The 24,109-nt window shown below is 39.9% G+C and overlaps 1 protein-coding gene across 5 annotated transcripts in view; it reads left to right on the forward strand.

Moving 5' to 3' along the window:
* The first annotated feature begins 769 nt into the window (after positions 1-769).
* LOC109927342 (E3 ubiquitin-protein ligase MSL2-like) overlaps positions 770-24,109 on the forward strand; it is a 39,505-nt gene continuing 16,165 nt past the window's right edge. For 4 of the 5 annotated variants that reach the window (XR_007263686.1, XR_007263687.1, XR_007263689.1 and 1 more), the window contains exon 1: positions 861-969. Coding sequence is in view for 1 of the 5 variants with exons in the window: in XM_020527333.2 (XP_020382922.1) it covers positions 816-969; positions 20,779-21,794 (1,170 nt within the window). In the remaining 4 variants the exon portion in view is untranslated. Of the gene's footprint in view, positions 970-20,778; positions 22,691-24,109 lie in introns of those variants that run through there. The other variant, XM_020527333.2, reaches the window with a different exon arrangement.

Raw genomic sequence — 24,109 nt, forward strand, 5'->3', positions numbered from 1 at the left:
TTAAAATTCAGCGTTTTGCTTTTTATTTGGGTTTTTTTCCCGAGAATGCTGACTATTTCTAGCATGCATGTCCTTTATATTAACCTGGTTGAATTAATGCTCTGCATCAACCAGTGTTCTGAAGAAAAAAAAAACAATCTCTGGCCTGAAACAGTGTTTCATAGGAGAACTGAGTGTTTCCAGCATTTTTGCTTTCAGGGTAAGATGGTAGCTTGGCTATTCCACCAGTCTTTGGAATCAAAATGATCAGACTTTGAAGATACAGTGGAATATTGTCATTGAAGCTGGACCGAGCAATCAGTTGCAACAAAAGGGCATTTTCTAATCATGATGTGGAGGTGCCGGTGTTGGACTGGGGTGGACAAAGTCAGAAATCACACCATACCAGGTTACAGTCCAACAGCCTTCTCTGGTGAATTCTGTTGGACTATAACCTGGTGTCGTGCGACTTCTGACATGAAGGGAAACTATTTATATTCCAATTAAGGCTTCATTGCTATCTTAAGACCTAAGAAACGCTCGTTACATTTTGATCAAAAAATATCCACCTGCTCTTGGCTGAGCTCCTACGAAGTGACTGAAATGGCCGCCTCATCACTAACAGACACGGGTTGTTTGAACGGAGTCGCTCCCGCCCTCCACCAGATTGACATCACAGCAGACCAATCGTCCCGCGATGGCCGTCCCGTGTCCTCCTTTATTGGTTAGCGATGTCTCAGGATGATCCAATCAGAATGGGGGGGCGGGAAGTCACTTCTCCCATGGTTCTCGCCCCAAAGAAGCCGTCCATTTTGTCCTCAGGCTTAGGGGGGGTGATGAATCCGGTTTTCGCTACTGAGGTTTACGTCGCTGCCTGCCGATGTGCGATGCTGCTGTCGGCGAGGAGCGGTGCCGAGGTGGAGCGGGTGCGGGCCGACCTGTGTCGGTTGCTGCCCTCCCTGCGCCAGTCGCTTTCCTGCGCCGTGTGTGGTAAGCGGAGAGGCCGCGGGAAGCTGCAGTCACACCGGGGACCGAGCTTTTCAGTTCGACGGCTTAGCCCAATGATAAATAACCAGCAAAGCTACCTGCTGTAAATAACCGAGGGAGGATGACCCTGTGCTCTGATGCTTCTCAATTGGAAGCGCAGGAGTACCTGTAATGAGTGAACCATCTGCACAGCTTTTTCACTACAATAGCTCCACATACTACAGGTCTCCATCCACCCCATTTAAAATAATTTTCTCATTGTATTGCTGACTGGTACATGAAGGAGAATCTGTGGAGATGGGGAAAGAACACCGTTGATCCCCCAACATTGTAGCACATTGGATGAAAGATAAAATAGTATTAAGCTAAAATTTTCAAACTACAAGGAAAACAAAAGTTGACTGATCAAAAACAAAGTTGCTGGAAAAGCTCAGCAGGTCTGGCAGCATCTGTGAAGGAGAAAACAGAGTTACCATTTTGGGGTCCGATGACCCTTCCTCAGAACTGATGGTGGCTGGTAAAAAACGTCAGTTTATATGCAGAAAATGGGGAGGTGGGTGGCGTAGGGAGTAAACGACAGGATAGAGCCCAAAGAGAGAGAAAAACAGTTGGACAGACAAAGGAGTTGCTAATGATCAGGCTGGGAGGGTGAATAGTTGTTAATGGGGACTGTTAGTGACTAACAACAGGGGGTATGTAGTGGCAGGCTATGTGGTAACAAGGCCTGGTGTATGGGGTGGGGGGCTGGGACATGGAAGAGTTTAGGCCCTAAAATTATTGAACTCAATATTGAGTCCGGAGGGCTGTAGGGTCCCCAAGTGGAAAATGAAGTGTCGTTCCTCCAGCTTGCATTGGGCTTCACTGGAACACTGTTGACCGATCAGCTCCTTTACTGGTGGGATGTTAATGTGCAGTTCCCTTTTTTGTATATAATGTTTTCTCTCACAGGCCTGAATAGAATGTCTCACATACAATACATTTTTTTTTAAAAAATGGTTTTAATCTGTTCCAGGAACAGTAAACTAATCCATTCCAAAACTATACAGCCCGTGAACTGCTTCAGAGTTGTGAAAATGAACAATGATCACATGCTGAAGCATTTTGTTCATGTTGAATGTTAAGACTTACTAAATTTGTAAGCAGCAGTTACTTTGATGAGCACAGAAAAGGTTAGATTTCACAATGAGCAAACCAATTCGTTTTGTTGTTCAATGCCTGTTTCCTGTGCTAAATAATTTGGAAGGGAGCATGAAAACATCATTGAAGGATTTTGATCTCCACCTTCTGTTTAATTAACTCTTCCGAACTCGAATGTAAATATTGATTATTCAAATATAACCAAAATACTGTCAACAGTTGAAATCTGAAATGAGCTCAGAAAATGCAGGAGAAACAGCAGGTCTGGCAAATTTCCAGCATTGCAGTACTTAGTTACAGTCTGATTTAATTCATTACCACTTCTCTTCCAGGTATTCCTGCCTTGAAGAAGTTCTCCCTCTTTCTAGAATTTCCAATTTAATCTTTGGTTTGTTTACCTTCATTACTTTCTTACAGTCACAGCTCCTTCCTCAGTGACTGTCTCTGGCTGTGTCTTACCTGACACAGGCTCCAGCTGAAGTTCCATCCTTCATGTTTTGAACCCATTGAGGTTACAGGTATTTTGAAGATATATATAATATTCCTCAGACAGTTGCTGTTGCACATAAGATCCACATTCATTAGTGCCATGTGCCATCATATGCACACTGTTGACCTCTCCATCAACACCATCTCAGACTATCATAAAGCTGTCTTGGTCCACAGTTCCATTCATTCTTTGATGCTTTAACAAGAAAGTTTCTTTTATTTTCAGGTGTAAGGAACACAAGCTCCGAAAACTCAAGTGTATCAATACTCCCCTGGGCCCTTCCTTCCTCCCCTTCCCTCCGATTCCATCCTTCTTCAAGCCATGCATTCGCTATACCCTCTGACCTTCCCTCTCTGATGAATAAATCTGGGCTCAGCATAAGATTTACTTTACATCCACACCTTAGTGAATTTTGGGTACAATAAGATGCTGCACTCTTCTGTCATTTTCGCCTCCTGACTGCTTCTTTGAGCAGGAGACCTCTCCCTGCCAAGCAGACCCTTTTAACCGCCTCTAAAACTTGCTTCCACCTGGATCCTTCATTCTGGCCTTTTACTTGCACTTAATGTCTTCATCAAGTACTATTGATGTGAAATTGGCCACCTTAATTTCTCTGCTCCCCTCACCCATACTAATCTGTCTCTCTCTTTGAACTTGCTACATCCCATTCTCTGAAGCTGACTATATTATCAAACTTGCCAATAAGGGTGGTGCCATTGTCAGCTGGTGTGCTGACTATTGCCTTGCAGAGATTGAATGCCGGCTCTCAGACACTTCCTCTTATCTGCACTGGATCGTGACCTTATAATTGAACATCAAGTTGTTATTTCAAGGAGTGGCACTGATTTCATCTTCCCTGAAGACCTCCGTTCCTCAGCTTCCTGCTTCATTGTTCTGCAACCATGCACAGCCACTTCTACCTCTTTCTTAAAATCCACAAACATGACAGCCTGGTAGACCTAACCCTAAACCATCAGGTCAGCCTAAACTTATTTCTTCCTAGCTTGACTCCATTTATCCTCCCCTTGTTTATTCTCTCACCAGTTCTGCTCATGATTCTTCTGTTAGCAACCCCTTTGTCTTTTGCACTGAGTCTCCGTATCATTTGTTCCCCTTGTTCGGCCATATCTGTCAAAAGTATAAAGGCCAACATTTTCCAACCACTTCCAGTTCTGAAGAAGTCATATTGAACTCAAAATGTTAACTCTGACTCTCCATGGATTCTGCCAGACATACTGAGTTTTTCTAACATTTTTTGTCATTGTTAAATATAACTAAATTCTTGTCCTAAGCAGAATTAGTGTGGTGATTTTGGAAATCGTTGCATATGCCGGTTACTGCAAAGTCCAAGATAATGTGCAGACCTTGTAAATACATTACTTTTTAATGAAATCAAATCAATACCTTTGTGTTTCTTTAAACTGCCATATAAAAAACCTTATGTTTGAATTGCATCTTTAACAAAATGAAATTTCCCAAGGCATTTTGCGAGAGCACTGTGTTATGATTCCAGCTGATGTTATTACTGGTCAAGTAAGATCAAGACTAAAATCTGGCTTGATAGTTTTTTTGGTTATAATGTGGTCTTTCACTGAAGCGGAAAGATGCAGTACTGCAGATTCAGGTTTAACAAAAAACAAGTTTATTATGCAAAAGCGGCAAAGGTAAAATAGAATAAACCCAATTATTTACATATAAAACATTTAAAGATTTCAAAACACAGTAAAATACAGTCCTAATAATCACAAAAACACTCCTTACAGTACTCAGGTCAGATAGAATCCCCTTTTTCACATTTATTAAGGTTAATTTAACTGTGGCTTCAGTTTATCACTTTGAGAAGATCACAACCAATTTCCTGGAACTTCTACAACTGAATTTAGATTTTCTCAGCTTCAAATAAATAGAGTTAATGTTTCGTGTTATAGAACATAGAACAGTACAGCACAGTCCAGGCCCTTTGGCCCACGATGTTGTGCCGACCTATTATCCTACTAAGATCAATCTACCCTGCATATCCTACATTTTATTATCCTCCATGTGCCTATCCAAGAGTCGCTTTAAAGTATCTGACTCCACTACCGCTGACGGCAGTGCATTCCACACACCCACCACTCTCTGTATGAAGAACCTACCTCTGACATCTCCCCTATACCTTCCTCCAGTCACCTTAAAATTATGCCCCCTCGTAATAGTCATTTCTGCCCTGGGAAAAAGTCTCTGACTATCCACTCTATCTATGCCTCTCATCATCTTGTAAACCTCTATCAAGTCACCTTTCATCCTTCTTCGCTCCAATGAAAAAAGCCCAAGCTCCCTCAACCTTTCCTCATAAGACCTCCCCTCTGGTCCAGGCAGCATACTGGTAAATCTCCTCTGTACCCTATCTAAAGTTTCTACATCTTTCCTGTAATGAGGTGACCAGAACTGAACATAATATTCCAAGTGTGGTCTAACCAGAGTTTTATAGAGCTGCAGCATAACCTCACAGCTCTTAAACTCAATTCCCTTGGCAATGAAAGCCAACACACCATACACCTTCTTTACAACCGTATCAACTTGGGTAGCAACTTTGAGGGATCTATGGACGTGGACCCGAAGATCCCTCTGTTCCTCCACACTGTCAAAAATCCTGTCATTAACCCTGTATTATGCATTCAAATTCGACCTTCCAAAATGAATCACCTCACACTTTTTCTGGGTTGAATTCCATCTGCCACTTCTTTGCCCAGCTCTGCATCCTGTCAATGTCCCGTTGCAACCTACAACAGCCCTCCACGCTGTCCACAACTCCACCAACTTTCATGTCATCAGCAAACTTACTAACCCACCCTTCCACTTCCTCATCCAAGTCATTTATAAAGATCACAAAGAGCAGAGGTCCCAGAACAGATCCCTGTGGAACACCACTGGTCACCGAGCTCCAGGCTGAATATTTTCCATTTACTACCACCTTTTGTCTTCTATTGGACAGCCAGTTTTGTATCCAGACGTCCAAATTTCCCTGAATCCCATGCCTTCTTACTTTCTGAATGAGCCTACCATGTGAAACCTTATCGAATGCATTGCTAAAATCCATATACACCTCATCCACTGCTCTACCTTCATCAATGTGTTTTGTGACATCTTCAAAGAATTCAGTAAGGCTTGAGAGTATGACCTGTCCCTCACAAAGCCATGCTGACTATTTCTAATCAAACTGTGCTTTTCCAAATAACCATAAATACTATCTCTCAGCATCCTTTCCAATAATTTGCCCCCCACAGAAGTAAGACTTACTGGTCAATAATTTCCAGGATTATCCCTATTCCCTTTCTTGAACAAGGGAATGACAGTTGCCACCCTCCAGTCTTCTGATACTACAGTGGACAGTGAGGACGCAAACATCATTGCCAAAGGGGCAGCAATCTCTTCCCTCGCTTCTCGTAGAAACCTTGGGTATATCCCGTCTGGCCCAGGGGACTTATCTATCCTCATGTTTTTCAAAATTTCTAGCACATTCTCATTCCTAACAACAACCTGTTCAAGCATAGCTGCCTGTTTCATGCTGTCCTCACAAGCATCAAGGCCCCTCTCACTGGTGAATACTGAAGCAAAGTATTCATTAAGGACCTCTCCTACCTCCTCTAACTCAGCACACAAGTTCCCTCCACTATCCCTGATTGGCCCTACCCTCACTCTGGTCATCCTCTTGTTCCTCACATAAGTATAGGAAGCCTTGGGGTTTCTCTTGATCCTACCCGCCAAGGTTTTCTCATACTCCCTTCTAGCTCTCCTAAGTCCATTCTTCAGTTCCTTCCTGGCTACCTTGTAGACCTCTAGAGCCCTGTCCAAAGGGTCTGAGGAAGGGTCACCTGACCTGAAACATTAACTCTGACTTTTTCTTCAAAGATGCTGCCAGACCTATTGAGCTTTTCCAGCAACTTCTGTGTTTGTTTGTAACTAAATACTTTGATATGGAACTCCTTACACTGAATAATCTATTTCATCACAGTCCTAAACTTTCTTCAGTGCAACGAGTTTACTCATCCAGCTTCAGCCAAGACTTCTGCAAGCTGCCCAACCTAAAACTAAAGTTTTTTTTTCAACCTATGGTTTTCCCATAAACAGGAACTCTCAAGACCTTAAAATGGATACCTAATGAACAACTGTTTGGCTGCTGGTAAAAAACCTCCGAATATAAACAAATTCACACTTGCCTCCCTGAACTGTCTGTTTGAGACTGTTTTTACTGTTACTACAGAAACACCAACAACTTAATCATTAAACCTCTCAGACACACGGAAAATTCATATATCAATTGTTAAAAATTCAGAAAAAAACGTACTCATGGAATGTGGGTGTTGCTGACTGGGCCAGCATTTATTGTCTGTCCCTGGTGGTCTTCAGAATATGGTAGTGAGCTGTCTTCTTGAATTGCTGCAGTTCAAGTCCTGTTGGTAGACCCACAATCCAGGACTTTGATTCAGTTGCGCTAAAGGTTCACTGATATATTTTCAAATTACGATGGTAAGTACCTTGAAGGGAAACATACAAGTGGTGGTGTTCCCATGTATCAATTGCCTTTGCCCTTTGAGATAGAAGTGGTCATTGGTTTGAAAGTGCTGTCTAAGGAGTCTAAGAAGATCTGTGCCTTGTCAACGGTGGACAGGCCCTGGGGAGTCAGCATCTATGGGAGTTCTATGCTACACAATTCCTAGACTTGGACTTGCTCTTGTAGCCACTAGTCACTATCTATATGGTTAGTCCAGTTCAGTTTCTGGTCACTGGTAATTCCACCCCAGTCATCTCCCCCCACCCCCACCATATCAATATTTGGTGATGATAACATTGAATGTCGTGGCGCAGTGGTTAGATTGTTTCTTATTGGAGTTGGTCATTGCCTGGCATCTGTGTGGCCTGAATGTTACTTGCTATTTGTTAGCCAAGTCTAGATATTGTCCAGGTCTTATTTCATTTGAACATGGACTGCTTCAGTATCTGAGGAGTTGCAAACTGTACTGAACATTGTCTAATCATCAGCAAACATCCCGTCTTTTGACTTTGTGATGGAGGGGAGTTGGTTGATGAAGCAACTGAAGATGGTTGGACATGGGACACTAACCTGAGGATGTCCTGAAGCTGAGCTCCAACAGCCAAATCCATCATCTTATATGCTAGGTATGATTTCAACCACAGAAAAGTTTCAACAAAAGTATCCTCGACAGTTGCCAGGTAGTGGGTTAGATGTAATAGTTAGAGAATGGAGTTTGCAGCAGGCACTGGCGACATTGGTTTTGGACTTTCCAATATTTAATGGCATCAATATTTAATGGGAAGTGACATACAGTAGCAGCAGTGTGTATCATCTATAGGTCGTAGTGCACCAACTCACCAAGACTCCTTTGACATATGCAGTAATGGCAAAGACCGGCCATTCAGCTCTTCCAGAGTGCTCCATTTTTCAGTACAGTAAAGGCTTATCTGATTGTGACCTCAATTTCACAATTCTGACTATCCCCCCAAAACCATGGACTCCCATGCAAGAACCTGTTTATCTCTCCCTGGAAAATGTTCACTGAACCCCAATTCTACTGATAGCACCTTATAAACTCATGTCCTCTATGACCTAGAAAGACAATGGTCCAAGATGGCAGAGTGGAACTGCTGTGCCGGAGCTCGTCTGCACCGACCACTTTCTGTTTTTGTCTTTTTTTTGCTTATTTACCTTGTGCTAAGCTTGGTCGGCATTGAAAGCAGCAAGAGCAGACCCAAGGTGCAGATCTCAAGCAGGCCTACTGCAGACCCACAAGCAGATGCAGAGTGTGAACCTCTCGAACCAGGCCCAGGGCACGGACCTGGGGCAGGCCTACCACGCACTTAGAGTGGCCTACTTACTTTTCCGAAGCAAGCACAGGATCTGGAATTGGCAACTGCTAATAAGCCCAGTGGCAAAAAGTGGCGCCTAAGGATCAGCGACTTAATTGTTGGTTGGGTCCGGCACTGGCAGCAGCGAAACGATGGCAGAAGGGCATGACGGCAACATCATTGAGGTGGTCCCAGTGTCGAGAGAAGCGACTCTGATGTTGGTTGGTCCAATGAGGCGTTGAGAAGGAGTATCGGCCTAGTGGCAAAGATGGCGCCTGAGGATCAGTGACTTCGATATTGGTTGGGTCCGGTGAAGATGGTGGCGAAGCGATGGTGGAGTGATGGCAGTGCAGGCATTGTTGACAGTGATCAGCTGGTTCAGGACTGATGGACTCTTTTTAAGCTACATGTTGCTTTTTTTTCTCACTCTTAAATTATTTAAAATTGTGGCATTTGGATTTGACAAATAATATATACATATGACAATAAAATCAAAATAAAACAAATGTATGGGAACATCACCTGCACCATACATTCACTGTCGGTGGTCAAAATACTGGAAATCCCTTGCGAGCAATGCTCTGAGTGAACCTACCCCACGTGGATTATAGCACATTAAGAAGGTGGCTCACCACCACCTACTCATGGGAGTTAAGGATGGGCTGTAACTATTAGGCTACTTCATGAAAGAATAAAAACAAGCTCTCATCAGTTGAGTAGGCTGGCTTCCAATTGTGAAAACGAAGTGGAGGGATCAAGAGATGGTGGTGATTAGGGCTGTGTGTTGCAATGTGAAAATTCACTGTGTTTACTCCTAATACTACAAAGGAACAGCATGTAGATGAAAAATGGGAAATTAAATTCTTGGGAAGTGGGGAAGAATCTGAGTTAGTTGTATGGGAGAGGGAGCAGCAGTTATTCTAAGTGATACTCTGGTATCCCTAGACTTACAAGAATGCAACAAGACAAGTGTAGTTACTCCCTATTGGATGATGGTGAAAAGGTGATGGTGAAAGGATTGGTGTAGTGAGTTGAGTCAAAGGCTACAGACAGGTTCAGAGTTTGAGGAGGAATCATTTGCCTTTGTTACCATCACAGAACCTCATGTGTGAATTTGCTTATAGCTGCTTTGGTACTGTGACATGGATAGAAACCTACTTGGAGGGATACCATATGATGGTAAGATGGACATGTATTTGGGGAGCAAAACATTTTCAAGAAAGGACGCCCATGCATAAGCCTCCAGAGCCGCTTGTACATAGACTTGATACCATGCAAGTGCAGATATTCAGCAAAGCACATACACAAGAAGACAGGTCTGCTCGGTTATGTAGCCTGCTTGCGCAACATTAGGTATGAGTATGTACAACAACCATGTATTGTATTTCCAGAATGAGAAGAAACTGCACGTGCACAGTAAAGAGGTGAGCAATTGAAGTGGCTTTTGAACTGGCCTGCTTGGACATGTTTCCATGTTAACACAGATTTTAAAGTGAATATTTTTGGAATTTCTTCTGGTTATGCAATTGTTCTAAGTCGTAGATTCAACAAAGAAATGAATATGTTTCTTGTCAAAAGAGGTGACTCCTCTACTTAATTCAGTTGCTGAAATTTCTGAACCCAAAGGTAAAAAAATGCAAGAACTGTTCCACCAGAGCCACTCAGTTCCTGAACTCATTACAACCTTGGTTCAAACATAGGCAAAAGAGCTGAATTCCAGAGGTGAGGTGAGAGTGACAGCCTTTGATATCAAGGCCACATTCAACCGAGTGTAGCACCAAGGAGTCCTAGCAAAACTGGAATCAATGAGTATCGGGGACAAACACACCTCTGGTTGGAGTCATATTTGGCATATTGGAAGATGGTTGTAATTGTTGGAGGTCTGCCATCTCAGCTCCAGGACAACTCTGTTGGAGTTCCTCAGGGTACTGTCCAACGTCCAACCATCTTCAGCTGCTTCGTCAAAGACCTTTCCTCCATCATGAGGTCATAAGTGGAGATGTTCGCCAATGATTGCACAATGTTAAGTACCATTCACAACTCCTCAGAAACTGAAGCAGTCCATGTTCAAATGCAACAAGATCTGGACGGTATCCGGGCTTGGGCTGACAAGTGGCAAGTAAGATTCTTATCACATAAATGGCAGGCAATGATCATCTCCAACAAAGGCCAGTCTAATCACTACCCCTTGACATTCAATGGTGTTACTGTCACTGAGTCCCCTGTTATCAACATTGTTGGCATTACCGTTGACCAGAAACTCCACTGGACACACCACATAAACACAGTGGCTGCAAGAGAGCCCAGGAATACTGAGGCAAATAGCTTACCTACTGACTCCCCAAAGCCTGAGCACTGTATACAAGGCACAAGGTAGGACTATGATGAAATACTCCCACGTGTCTGAACGGGTGCAATTTCAACAACACTCAAGAAGCGTGATACCATCCAGGACAAAGCAGCCCAGTTGATTGGCACCTCCCCCAAAAGCATCCACTCCCTCCACCACTGACAGTCAGTAGCAGCAGTACGTACTGCTTACAAGATGTACTGCAAAATTTACCACTGATCCTTAGACCGCACCTTCCAAACCCATGACCACTTCCATCCAGGATAACAAGGGCAGCAGATAAATTGGAGCACCACTACCTCCAACTTCCTCTCCAAGCCACTCGCCATCCTGACTTGGAAATATATTGACATTTCTTTGATGTTGCTGTGTCAAAATCCTGGAATTTCCTTTCTAAGAACATTGTGGGTCAAACTACAACATGTGGACTGCAGCGGTTCCAGAGGCAGCTCACCACCACCTTTTCAAGGGCAACTGGAGATGTGCAATAAATGCTGGTCAGCCAGCGATGCCTATGTCCCATGACTGAATTAAAAACCACAGAAATATTGGGAGTTATGTTTCATTTGTGCAGGGCGTTGGTGAGACTGCATCCAGAGCATTGCGCAGCATTGATCACCTTATTTAAGGAGGATGTAAAAATGTTGGAAGTAGTTCAGAGACAGTTTAACAAGTTTCTACCTGGAATGATTGGATTGTCTTATGAAAAAAAAAAGGATTGGACAGGGTAGGCTTATATCTGCTGGATATAAGGAGAGGAGTAAGAGGCAACTTTATTGAAACAAGATTCTGTGCAGTCTTGACGGTTGTGTGTGGTGTGGTTTGGGGTTGTAATGTGGAGAGAATAATTCTGTTATAGGAGCATCAAGATCTAGGGCTGCTGTTTAAAATTCAGGGGTTTCCAATTTAAAATAGAGACGTGAATTTTTTTTTCCTTGAGGGCTGAGAATCTTTGGAATTGACTTCCTGAAAACATGGGAAGCAGAGTCCTTGAATATTTTTAAGTCAGAGGTAGATAGAGGGGTGAAGGATTATCAGGGTTAGATGGGAATGTGGTTTTGAAATCAAACATAATCTTATTGAATGGTGGAGCAAGCTGAAGGGACCAAATCGACAAACTCCTGGTTCTCATTTGTAAATAGTATAGGCAGCACTTTGGAGAAAAACATTGTTAAGGTTTCAAGTTAGTTAATTTTCAGAACAGAAGAAACATAAGAACAGAAGAGTTTTTAAGAGAGTGTATGGGGTAGGAGCAAAAAAAAGAGAGGGTCTATGATAGGTTGGCTGATTGGAGCAATTACATAATAAAACATTTCAGTGTGAAAAGCCAAAGCAACTGGTAATTGTATGGTAAACAGAAGATGTGGCCAGGTGAGGCTTGAATGTCTATTTTGCAGTGACTTGGATGCATCCTGAAAGGATGAGGAAAGCAGCAACAAGTTTATAGGTTACTACTGGTAGCACACATTCTTGGATTACCTTGATATTGGTGCACAAAACAAAATTGATCCCACACATGGATGGAAAAAGTATAGAGTGAGCATTGCCTGGCACTACTTGAAGAAAAGATGAGGAATTCTGCTATTCTGGTCAATATTTACCTGGAACCAACATCAAAAGAACCATATTATCTGGTTATGTGTCTTACTGGTGAATTTGGGACTCTGATTGTACAAACTGGCTGTTCTACTTTCCTACAGTACAACAGTACATTTCAAATGTGCTTTGGAACATCTTGAAGGTTTGGAATGTTTTGTATAAATGTAAGTTCTTTCCTTTTCATTAAACATAGCAACTTGCCAGTTTGTGATCTGATGTCATTTTTGTTCAAATACTATCCTGTATTTGTAAACATTACCCAGGTTGTAACTATAGGCATTCCTCAAGGTAGTGTCATCGGCTGAATCATCTACATACGCTTCATTCCCAATGGATCAGGTCAGAAGTGGTGATGTTTATTGGTGATTCCAAATATTCAGTACCATTTCTAACTCGCCATACAATGAAGCATCCCATGCTGGTGTGCAACAGGACTTGATCAGTATTTAAGCTTGGACTGAGAAGTGCCAGATAACATTTGACTGCACCTTCTAATAGTTCCTGACCTTTATACATATTCTTATTTTTCAGAAATATGTGTAATGATCTGCATGTGTATGCTTTCCAACTGGACAGCAAGTTGTAACCATATAAATAAAAACGAATTGCAACTGGGTGTTTTATCACATAGTACATTATAGTTGAACCAAATCCTCTGTTCCTCATGTACCTTCTAGTTTAGATTGCTGGATTGAAAGAGCAAGCTCGGCTGATGATTTTCCTTATATGACACATGATTCACCATTATTGTGTTGAAGCCAGTAACATAGTTACAGCTCCAATAACTGTTCTGAATTTATTGTAAGAAGCACAGTCATGGACTACACTGTTAGCAATTTGTTCCAATGTGGAAATTCAACTAGTACATTCTAAGTTCAGTTTTTAGTGTTGATATTAGATTAGGACTGTAGTGTTTAAGTAAGTAAAATAGCCTAATTAAATAAAGTAGCTGCCTGTTAAATTCAAGCACCTGAGCTCCTTTATTTAAGTGAGGTGCTGATCATTGTGCTGAACAGGTTCTTTGAGCAGATCTTTATGAGAAAGGAAATTTGTTCACGGCACAGTTAGTAAGGAGTGAGAGACCTCAGCAGAGTGAGACAAATGCTGAGGGAGTATACAGACTATACTGTTGGAAATTTGGTGCAAAGGGTGACAAGAAATATTTTAACTAAGATTTACTGCAAGAAGTAAATTCTCCAGATTGAGAGGTGAGTGGAAGAGGCTGACCTGCAGTGAGACCAGCAGTGGTGTGACGTCACAAGCTACAGTATAACACAAGTGCAGGAAAAGAAGCTGATTGGTGAGTAGGATTGGTGAATATTTCTAGTCTTTAAATGTAAGATCTTCAGTTTGCTTAAGTATTAGATTGATTCTAGCGATTTTATATTTTAGTTTATAAGCACAATACCATTACAGTGAAATGAAAAGAGCTGGAAATCTCACGTAATTAATTTATAAGTTAAATCAAACACAATTGTAATGGTAGGATGGGTGATGTGTTGCTATTGCAACATGTGGAAGCTGCTGGACACCAAAGTGATCTGCAGTAAGTGTTAGCAACTTGAGAAAATTATGATCCAAATTGAGCAGCTGGAGCCTTAGCTGCAGACATTACATCTCATTGGGGAAGGACAAAAGTTATCTGGAGGTTTTGCTCCGGCAGGTAGCCACACTCTTCGGACAGGTAATTCAAAATTGGTCTGAGATCAGGGACAAGATGGGGTGACTGCAGGTGTGACAGCTATGAGAATCCAGGATGTTAATATTGATGAGTCTTGGCCCAGCATTTGTCTAATAGGTACGTGCTTCTTGCAGAGTTGGGACTGTGGGGAGTATGAGCAAACTGACCATGGCACCTTGGTGCAGGTTCTTTGAGGATGCAACTAGTTGGGTAGATAAATATGCACTTGATCAGGTGCCTCACATAAGGTTGATAGGTAAGATGAAGGCTTAAGGAGTAGGGGTAATATGTTCATATAGATAGAGGATTGGTTAAAAGACAGGAAACAGAGGATGGGCACCAATGTAACATTTTCAAGTTGTCATGCAGTGTATAGTGGAGTACTGCAAAGACTAGTGCTGGGGCCTCATGTTTACAATCTATATTAATGACTAGCATGAAGAGACAGGGTAATCTATGTCAATTTTGGTGATGATACAAAGTGTAGATAGAAAGGTAAGCTGTGTGGAAAGTACAAAGACATGCAGGAAGGTAAAGTGAGGGGTCAACATAATGGAGTAAAATATAGGGAAGTGTGAAGTTATTCGCTTTAGTCATGAGATTAGAAAAGCTGAGTATGCAAGGAACGGAAAAGCTAGCATGCAGGAATAGCAAGTAATTAAGAAGGTAAAAGGTACACTGACCTCCATTGCAAGACAGTTGGAGTACAGGAGTAAAATAGTCTTGCTAAAATTGTATAGGATTTTGATAAGATCATATCTGGATGTGTGTGTAGTTTTGGATTCCACATATGAAAATGGATGTACTTGCACTGGAGGCAGAACAGGAGGGTGCACTGAATTGGTTCCTGGGATATGGATTTGACCTATGACGAGAGACAGTTTATTGGGCCTCTATTCTCTGAAATTTAGATGAATGAAAGGCAGTCTCATTGAGGTATACAAGATTCTGAAGGAGCTTGAGAAGGTAAAAGTTGAAAGATTGTTTTCACTGGTTGGAGAATCTAAATCAAAGGGGTACAACCTTAGAATAAAGGGCCAGTCATTCGTGAGAAGAATTTACCTCACTGTGTTGTGAATTTTTGAAATGTTGTACTTCAGAAGATTGTGGATACTTCAAAATATTTATGGTTGGGATAAATAGATGTTTATGTCTTTAGGGAATCAAGGGACATGGGGATTGGAAGGAAGGTGGAGTTGAAACCCAGTGTTGGCAAAAGTCATATCAAGTGGCAGGGCAGGCTCAACAGATGATAAGATATCTTCCTATTTCTTGTGTTTTCGAATGGCTGATTTATAGCTGGGCTTGGAATGATAAGCCTTTCAACCAGTTAAACATGTAAGTTTCTCCAATTAAGAATACCAACTGCAAATTTGCTTAGTCACCATCTGTTTTGATGGTAGTTCTACTTGCATGTCTGTTCTTTATTCGAGCATTTTGTAAGAAATTATTTCTAAATTTTATTTATTCTGCTCCGGCAGTTTGCTTCTCACTCTTAAAGAAGATGTCATTTTGTTGTTGAGGGCTTTTTAAGTATTTATTAGCAACCGCTTTCATTTATATGGTAGTAAAATGTCTCGATACTTCAAAAGTGATCAAACAAAATTTGACACTGAATCACAAAAATATTTAAGTATATAATTGATGATTAAAGTCGAGTATAGATAATTAAGGGATTGTGTTTTGATAATATTAATTAGATTACATTTTATGGGGAAAACATGAATCTAAATGGGTTATAGTGTGGAGGGATCTGGAAATACAAGATTGCAAACCACTAAAATTTGTGACATTAATAAGGCAATTGCAGAAGTAAGTTCCAAGCACAAGGCTTCATTTCTTTTCCTTTTATAAATTCATTTGTGGGATGTGGGCATCGCTGGCTGGCCAGCATTTGTTGCCTGCCCCTAGTTGTCCTTGAGATGGTGGTGGTGAGCTGCCTTCTTTGTTCATGGAAAGCAAGTGTCACTGTCTAGGCCAGTATTTATTGGCCTTCCCTAATTGCCCAAAGGGCAGTTATGAGTCAACCACTTCACCCCCGTTCTGGAGTCACATGTAGGCCAGGTAAGGATGGTAAATTTCCTTCTGTCAAGAACATTAGTGAACCAGATGGGCAATAGAATGGCAAAGTAGGTAAATTATACTAATCCTGTATTCAAACCTTGAATTGACTGGAGTAGTCTTTACTGTCCTAGTTACCGTATTATCTTCATACTTTGAGGTGAAGATGACCACGTTAATCACCTGGACTGTTCCTATGGATATGTAGATGACTGAAGGCTAATCTGTGCCAAGAAAGTTCTGCTGCAAATGCACAGGATATCACAGATGATTGAGTTTATGTCATATGCATATAAGTTGTGAAATATTAAATGATGAAATCAGTTTTGAAAGCTACTGGTGGGTAGAATAGAGCTGGAGGCAACCAAAGACTGCAATGGTTCAATTAGGGATAGGCAATATATGCTCACCTAGCCAGTGACACACATGAACAAATAATTAAAAACCATAAACCCAGAAGGTAATTTAGAAGAAATGCCTTCGTGCAGAGACTGACGAGGGTGGAACTCTCACTATGGAATAAGTCAGGTTAATTGTATGCATGCGTTTAAGAGGAAGCTTGATAAGCATATAGGAGAAAAGAGAATGGTTGGTTTTGCTGAGTGAGTTTGATAAGAAACAATGGAAGGAGATTTGATTGGAACTGTCATGATGGATTAGAACGCTGAAGTACTTGTGAACATATTGAACTTTTACTTGCAATATGTGGACTGTGGAATTTCACAACCTGTGCAGAGTCAGGGAAACCCCAAACAAAACACTAAAAAAGAAGAGATAACAAAAGGCTTACAATCCATCTCCACTTCTGCAGGAAGACATTTCCTGTAGACATGTCTGTGGTTACCTTTCCAGGGACATACCCAACTGAGGTTAAAAACCAACTGCATCACTCAGGTGTGTGTTGGTGGCCTGACATACTACCATGCGGACTAGTGTGCTGTGAAGGTTGCAGCTTGAGAACAGCCATTAAACACCCCTGCATTGTAGGTAAAAGAGGAAAGAGACACTATAATACTGAGTGCTGCTAGCCAGCCATTGAAAAGAAGTAGGACAAAAGAGTTTGAGTCAACCTGGAAAAAGCCACAGACTTTGAAATCAACTGTTCAACTATCAAAGTCAGTATTATCAGTACAATCCGATGTAATAGCCAGAAAATTCCAGTATTTATGATATGCAGCACGGTGGCTCAATGATTAGCACTGCCACCTCACAGCGCCAGGGACCCAGCTTCAATTCCAGCCTCAGGTGACTGTGTGTAGTTTGCACATTCTCTCCGTGTCTGTATGGGTTTCCTCTGGGTGCTTGGGTTTCCTCCCACAGTACAAAGCTGTGAAGGTTAGGTGGATTGGCCATGCTAAATTGCCCATTGTGTCCAGGGATGTGTAGTTTAAGTGGATTAGCCATGGGAAATGCAGGGTTACAGGGATAAGGTAGGGGATGCTCTTTGGAAAGTCAGTGTGGACTTGTTGGGCAGAATGGTCTGTTTCCACACTGTAGGGATTTTATTCTTCATAAATGACTTGAAGACTGATTTATGTATCTTGTTTTTAACTTTTTTTTGGATTCATTAAATCCAATCCTAATTCTAATGTGCATGTGTGTTGCATTAATTTTTCTTCTCACATTTAATTAAAGCCTGGTTAAATTGGCTCCTTTTAAATAATTGTGTCCGAGAGAAAGAAATTTACAGGGAAGGGTGGCATTACCAACTGAAGGGATGAGTGAATAAAGAAAGAAAGTCCATTTGTCCCTCCTGACTTGAGAGTTTAACAATTTGGGATTTCCTGTCTGGAACCATCACAAATTGTGGATCTATGCCCAGATACTGGTTGTAACAGAACACAAATGCTGGCATAAATGATTGGATAGAAATGTCTTTATGCTGTATGTTCTATGTTATTCCATGTAATATATGGACAAGTGGCCAAAACCTTGAGGAGGAAAGGTTCAGACAGATAATACTAAAGTTTACGGCCTACATAGCTGATGGCAAAGCCACATATGGTGGGCTGCAGAAAATCTGGGATATGCAAGGGGACAGAATGTGGAAGCACAGAGATGCTTGAGCATTGAGGTGTAAGAGGTTAAAAGGATATAGACAGCAAAGACACTGAGGGATTTGAAAACAGGGGTGAGAACTTCAAAATTAGATTGCCAGACCATGAGTTAATGTAGGCCACTGAGCATAAGGTTAATTGGGAAAAGGGACTTGCAACAAGTTAGGATATAGGTAACAAAGTTTTTGCTGGATTCAGGTTTGTGGGATACAAGATGGGAGATCAGTTAGGAGAGTATTAGAATCATTCTGGCACAAATTTAGGCCATAGCCACAAATGAAATTCACAAACACGCAACTATTACTCATTTTAATTCTAAAAGAAAACTTTAAACTGATTAATGAAGTGGCTGTACGTTTTGTAATTGCATTAATCTTGTTAATTACAAACCACAAGGGAAACTAGGTCTCATTTTACTTACGCTGCATTCATATCGTGGATCGCTGAGGAATAGGAATTTTTCAATACTGTTCTACAAGTGGGCTAATTAATATAACAAGTGTTCTGCCACTAACCATTTACATTTTAGAACTGGGTTCAAATTAATGAGCACTTTTCTCATATTGTACTGGGTAATGGCTTCGATATTTTGGTTTCAGAATATATTTGCAGATTCTTGATGGTTTGACAATTGTTATGTTGATAAATGGAAAAGAGTATCAGGTCACAATGTGTATATTTGGTTGCTTTTTACTTTTTTCTGGCACTTTTTACTTTTTTCTATTGTGTGTGTCAGGCCATCTTTGGGCTCCACTAGTTTTGAAGAAAATTAAGGGATACTGTAGTCCTTTGCTTATCATAGTATTCAACTGAATATTCTATTTTTTTGTTTGGTATTGGAATGGGAGAAAAGATTAGAATGATATAGGCTAGAAAGTATAATGTAGGAGAATGAAGATAATAATTTTTGATCTTATTTGAAATCATTATCATTTCCTGTTCTCAGAATTAGCCACCACCTCTTAACCTAGCTATTCTAAAGCATCTCTAACATTTCTATTGACTCAACAAAGTAGAAGAATGTATGTCATTTCCTGTGTATAAAAAAAAAGAATAAATTACACCTGTGCAATTATCATCCCATGTTGGTTTTCCCATACTTGTCAATAGGTCACACTTATCAGCAAAGTTGACTTCAAATTATGCCAGAACTACCTAGTTCTAGATGTGGATGCAAGAGCTAAGGTAAAAGTAACTGCATTCAGTATTGAGATAAAAATTTGACGCTAATGTATGACACTAAATAACAATGGGTCCGTGGTGGCCAAAGGGAAATCATGCAATTGCCGTAGCTATAACTGATATGCATCTCTGCCAGAGTTCCTCAGGGTATTATTCTTATTACCTTTCCTCAGCTGTTTCATTGTTGACCTTCATAAGATCAAGAATGGGGTTTCATTAATTCTGTCCATTTAAATAGCACTTTGTCCTGCATGCAAAGAGAGATTTCTTGATACTAATGCTAAATTACCATGTACTGGCTTGAACCTATGATCCCTCGTTCTGCACTCTAATTTAAAATAATACACCTGGATAATTGTGATACCTGTATCAATTCGTTAATATCTGTGTGAAGTTACTTCTCAGATATTTCCTTCCTAGACAAAAAAAAGTTGAATCTACCCTTTCCTTATTACCTGGAACATTGGCATTGCACACTGTTGCCTCTTCTGCCTCTTCTAAATTTCAAAGTTTGCCTGATTTCTTGAATAGACTTGAATTCTAGATATGGTCTGACAGTCACAATGCAGTTTGATCATACCTCCTTTGATTTATATGCTGTTATAGTTCTGCATTCAGTTACGTTGATTACAGTGGTTAAAAATCTTTAGTATTGCGATAACTAAGACCCCCAGGTTTTATTTTTCCCACTTAATCCATGGATGCTTCAGTGCCATGTATGGATGTGATCTTTCTTTCCTTCCTATATTTCACACTTCTCACCTAAATTTCATTTGCTAAAACTATGTCCACTCAGCTAATTCATCAAAGTAATTTGGAAATATTTGTACTGTTCATGTTGTTGAATTCAGGATCTTGTCCTCTGTTGTGATATATTTTCGCTGGTCAGTACTAATTTTCTACTTTTCATTCAGTCTCTTATCCATTTCCAGGATTTTTTTTTGTTGAATTCCTACACCTTTGCGTTTAATGGACATTTCTTTGAAACTTAAGAAGATTTAGAAGTTAAGTAATTCCACGTGTTATAATTTAACACAATCCTCTTGATACTTTCAAGAAGTGACAACCTGAGAAGAATGGTCAAGTGGGATTTTCCTCTTATGGATGCAAGCTGATTCATGTTAATCTGATTATTGTTTAGATAATCTTCAAACTTATCCCTCATAAATCTTTATTTTGTGATGGAGTAAATCATGTTCTGACTTCTTGAATGCATTGAACTATATTCTGTTTAAAAACCTGAATTTCCTTGTGTTAAGTATTGTCTCATGGTGACTGATTCTTTGCCCAATAGAGGGATGCTACTTGTGCTCCATTTTGCCTAATACATAGCTTTTGTTTTGTCAATCTTTTTAAAACTGATTCAAACTATGTATCTGTAGCATAAAACTTCTTTCTTTTGGTTTAGGTAACTTACTGAAAAATCCAGTTGGTCCAAAAAAGTCTATCTGCCAACATTTTGTATGTAACAGTTGTACAGGGCAGAAAATACAAATAAGGCCTTCTTGCAGTTGGTGCAAAGACCAGGGAACATTTGTGGAAAATGAGCAACTTCATATTCTTCTAACATGTTACAAGATACTTTGTGACTATATAGCCAGTTCTGCCATATTGGAGAATATTTCAGAAAAAGATACTTCACCAGTTAACCTAAATATTTTGTTAGAAGAGGGTATGATGTTGGCGCACAAAGGGATGGAGTCCAGTGTGTTCAACGAAATGGAGTCCAGTGTGTTGTGTTGCACAGAAAAATCTATGAAAATAATAAGCAGATTGACTCCACTTAAGGTGCAAAAATCTGTTATCTCCAAGCAACCAACTGATATTGCTGACGACACTTTTAAAGACAGGAAGAAAGCTGTCCGTGTCTTTACCAGAAAGATTTGTAAACAAAGCATTTCACTGAAAAATCATGATGGATGTAATGTGGAAAATACCAAGGACGACTGTGTAATTCACATATCCACTGAACAGATTCCTGTATCATATATGCCGTCATCTGACAAAAGTTCATTTAACTTAAAGAAATCTGGTGATAATAAACACAGTGGTGTCACTGAAAGGCTGAAGAATATGGTGAAAAGTTACAGTGCTAAGTACAAAACTGTAAAGAGGCTTGGTAATCAGGAATGTGCTAGTTCAATGAAATCTGTATGCAAAAAGCCAAGATGGAAACCTGGGTGCAAATGTGGTCGTGCAGCATGTGCTCCCAGCGCTCTCACTTGCAGGGGACAGAAGTGCCCATGTTATGCAAATCATAGGTCTTGTCAAGACTGTATCTGCTATGGGTGTAACAATTCCTACAAGGAAAATGGCATTAAGAAATTGGAATCGTTTGCTGTACTAGAAATAGCTCATAAGCAGAACCGATTACTGAAAAGTGGTGGTAGTTCAATTCCAATTGATCTCAAAAAACAAATGTAACAGCTGTGAAAGTCTTGAAGGATCTTTAATTTGGTTTATGGAAAAAAATAACATTTTCAATATACCTAGAAAACACGCAGTTTTATATTGCAGATAATAAGGTGTAGAGCTGGATGAACACAGCAGGCCAAGCAGCATCATAGGAGCAGGAATGCTGACGTTTTGGGCCTAGAGCAGTTTTGATTTTAAGAGTTTTATTGTCATCTTGGTATGAAAATATTTCTAAAACCCTTTTCTGGGATTTGGGATGCATTCTTTAGCTTTTATCTCACGCTGGAATGGGCTCACTGTTTAAAATAAGTATGTATTGGAAAGAAGCAGAACACCTTTCCTGACAATTAGACGTAAAGCTGGTTTGTATTTGCTCAACTTTCAGACTTGAACCTTTAATTAATATCTTGAAGGGGAAACAAAGAACAGAGATAAACAGGAAACATGGGGAAACCAAATAGATCGATACTGTGACAGACATTGGACAATGATAGAAAAAAATCAAAAGTAACTTATACAACACCATCAAAGGAATTTTTATTCTATATCAAAATGGAACAGAGGCTAACAGATACCACCATTTTGTTACTTTGGAAGTATATGGGCCCAATTGTTTATTTGGTGAAATCTTGGCACCAATGTTTCCACTTTAAGAATGAAAAATACCTTTTTAAAAATGGATTAAATAAAATTATAAGGGAAATTCAGAATTTTCTTTTTAAAAAAATACATTTGTTCTAACCCTTCTGAAACTATGCTACGATGTGTTATTGATCATTTATACTGGAGTGCTCTGATCTTTGGAGTAGGCTGTCCTGTTGTGAAAATTATGGCTTGTTGTTGTGTCAAAAAGGAATTGTCATCTTTATGTATTCTTTTAAAATGAATAAAAAAATTTACAATCATTTCTGACTTTTTCCAGGGAGAATATTGATGGGTAACATTTTCTCTTCACTAGGAGTGTTTGGTTTTTAAGAGCTTTAAAAATTTCAGATTTAAGAGTAATCTGTTGTGTTTTATTTATACTTTTAAAAAAAACTCTTCAAAAGACAGTAATATATGGGTAATAGAGAGATATCAGGATTTTCAAAGTTGATCCACTGATATCATTTTGATGTTAAAATTATGCCAGTACATTGTAAAGCCAGATTAGTGTGGCAGTACTGCTGAAGCACAATATCAAACTACCCCTGGTGAAACCGAAGAGAGTAGGTAGTCTCCTATTAAAAGAGCACTTTGGCTCTGATTGAATAGGTAGAGCTGCTCAACGACCCATAACATCATGCCACACAAATTTAAACCTAAAGCAAAATATTTTAGTTCTGTGCACGCATGTTCATATTTGTACACTTGTTCAAAGAACCTGTCTTTAAAAGGTCTTAAATTTATTGTAAGATCAGTGCTGTCCATATTTGTAATCTTTAAAATGAGAAACATAAAATAGAAAGTTGCTGATTTCAATCATTCAGATTCCCTAGATTCTTGATTAGTGTACCTTCTAAGCCTGTAACTTTCAGAAATATTTTAAAAAGTGGATTGAATTTATATTCTGTATCTTTCTGTTTTAAAAAAAACTCGATGCTGACACTGACAGTCCTTCTTTAGACATTTTTTGCTTCTCTTTTGTTAGGAGAAGTTATATTTTATATTTATCAACATTGAATGAGTTGTTGAACCTCATCAAATGAAGGAATTGAATTAACATTGGTGCCAAAGTAACAGTCAGTGCTTCAGCTACTCTCAGCTCAAATTTGTAAATCAATTTATCATGTTGGCACATCATGTAGATTTCAACGTCTGTAGTTGACCTTTTGAGGCTTTGAAAATAGGAGGTTGACTTATACACCAAATATAAAAGTTAACCATAGATGATCACCATTTTCAAATGTCAACAGTATCCATGTAAAGGTGGCCATGTCTCAAACTCCCCTGCATCATCACGACATGCTTGATCTCTTGCACCCATTTAGAGAGTATGTAAAGACTGAAATTCTGGAACGAAAAATTGATGCTGACTAATTATGCAAGTAGAGCATGTCATAGGTGATACGCGTCAATTTATACACAAAGTTTATGCAAACCATGAATTTTGGGGATGGAAAAATGTTGATTTATGTGCTGGATTTATTTACATGCTGTATTTAATGGTCGTTTTGCTTATTCCTTCAAGCTAATTCCTTTCCATTTACTTTTTCACCAATTTTAAAAAAAAGCATTGAGGGAAAAATGTCAACAGAAGGGGGTGAAAGAATGGTGAAGCTGATTGTCATTTTTTTTTCCTCCCAACTTCAAGACTTTTGAAAAGATACCAATGAGATTTCATC

The sequence above is a fragment of the Rhincodon typus genome, chromosome 14 (assembly GCF_021869965.1).
Source record: "Rhincodon typus isolate 14 chromosome 14, sRhiTyp1.1, whole genome shotgun sequence".
Taxonomy (NCBI): Eukaryota; Metazoa; Chordata; class Chondrichthyes; order Orectolobiformes; family Rhincodontidae; genus Rhincodon; species Rhincodon typus.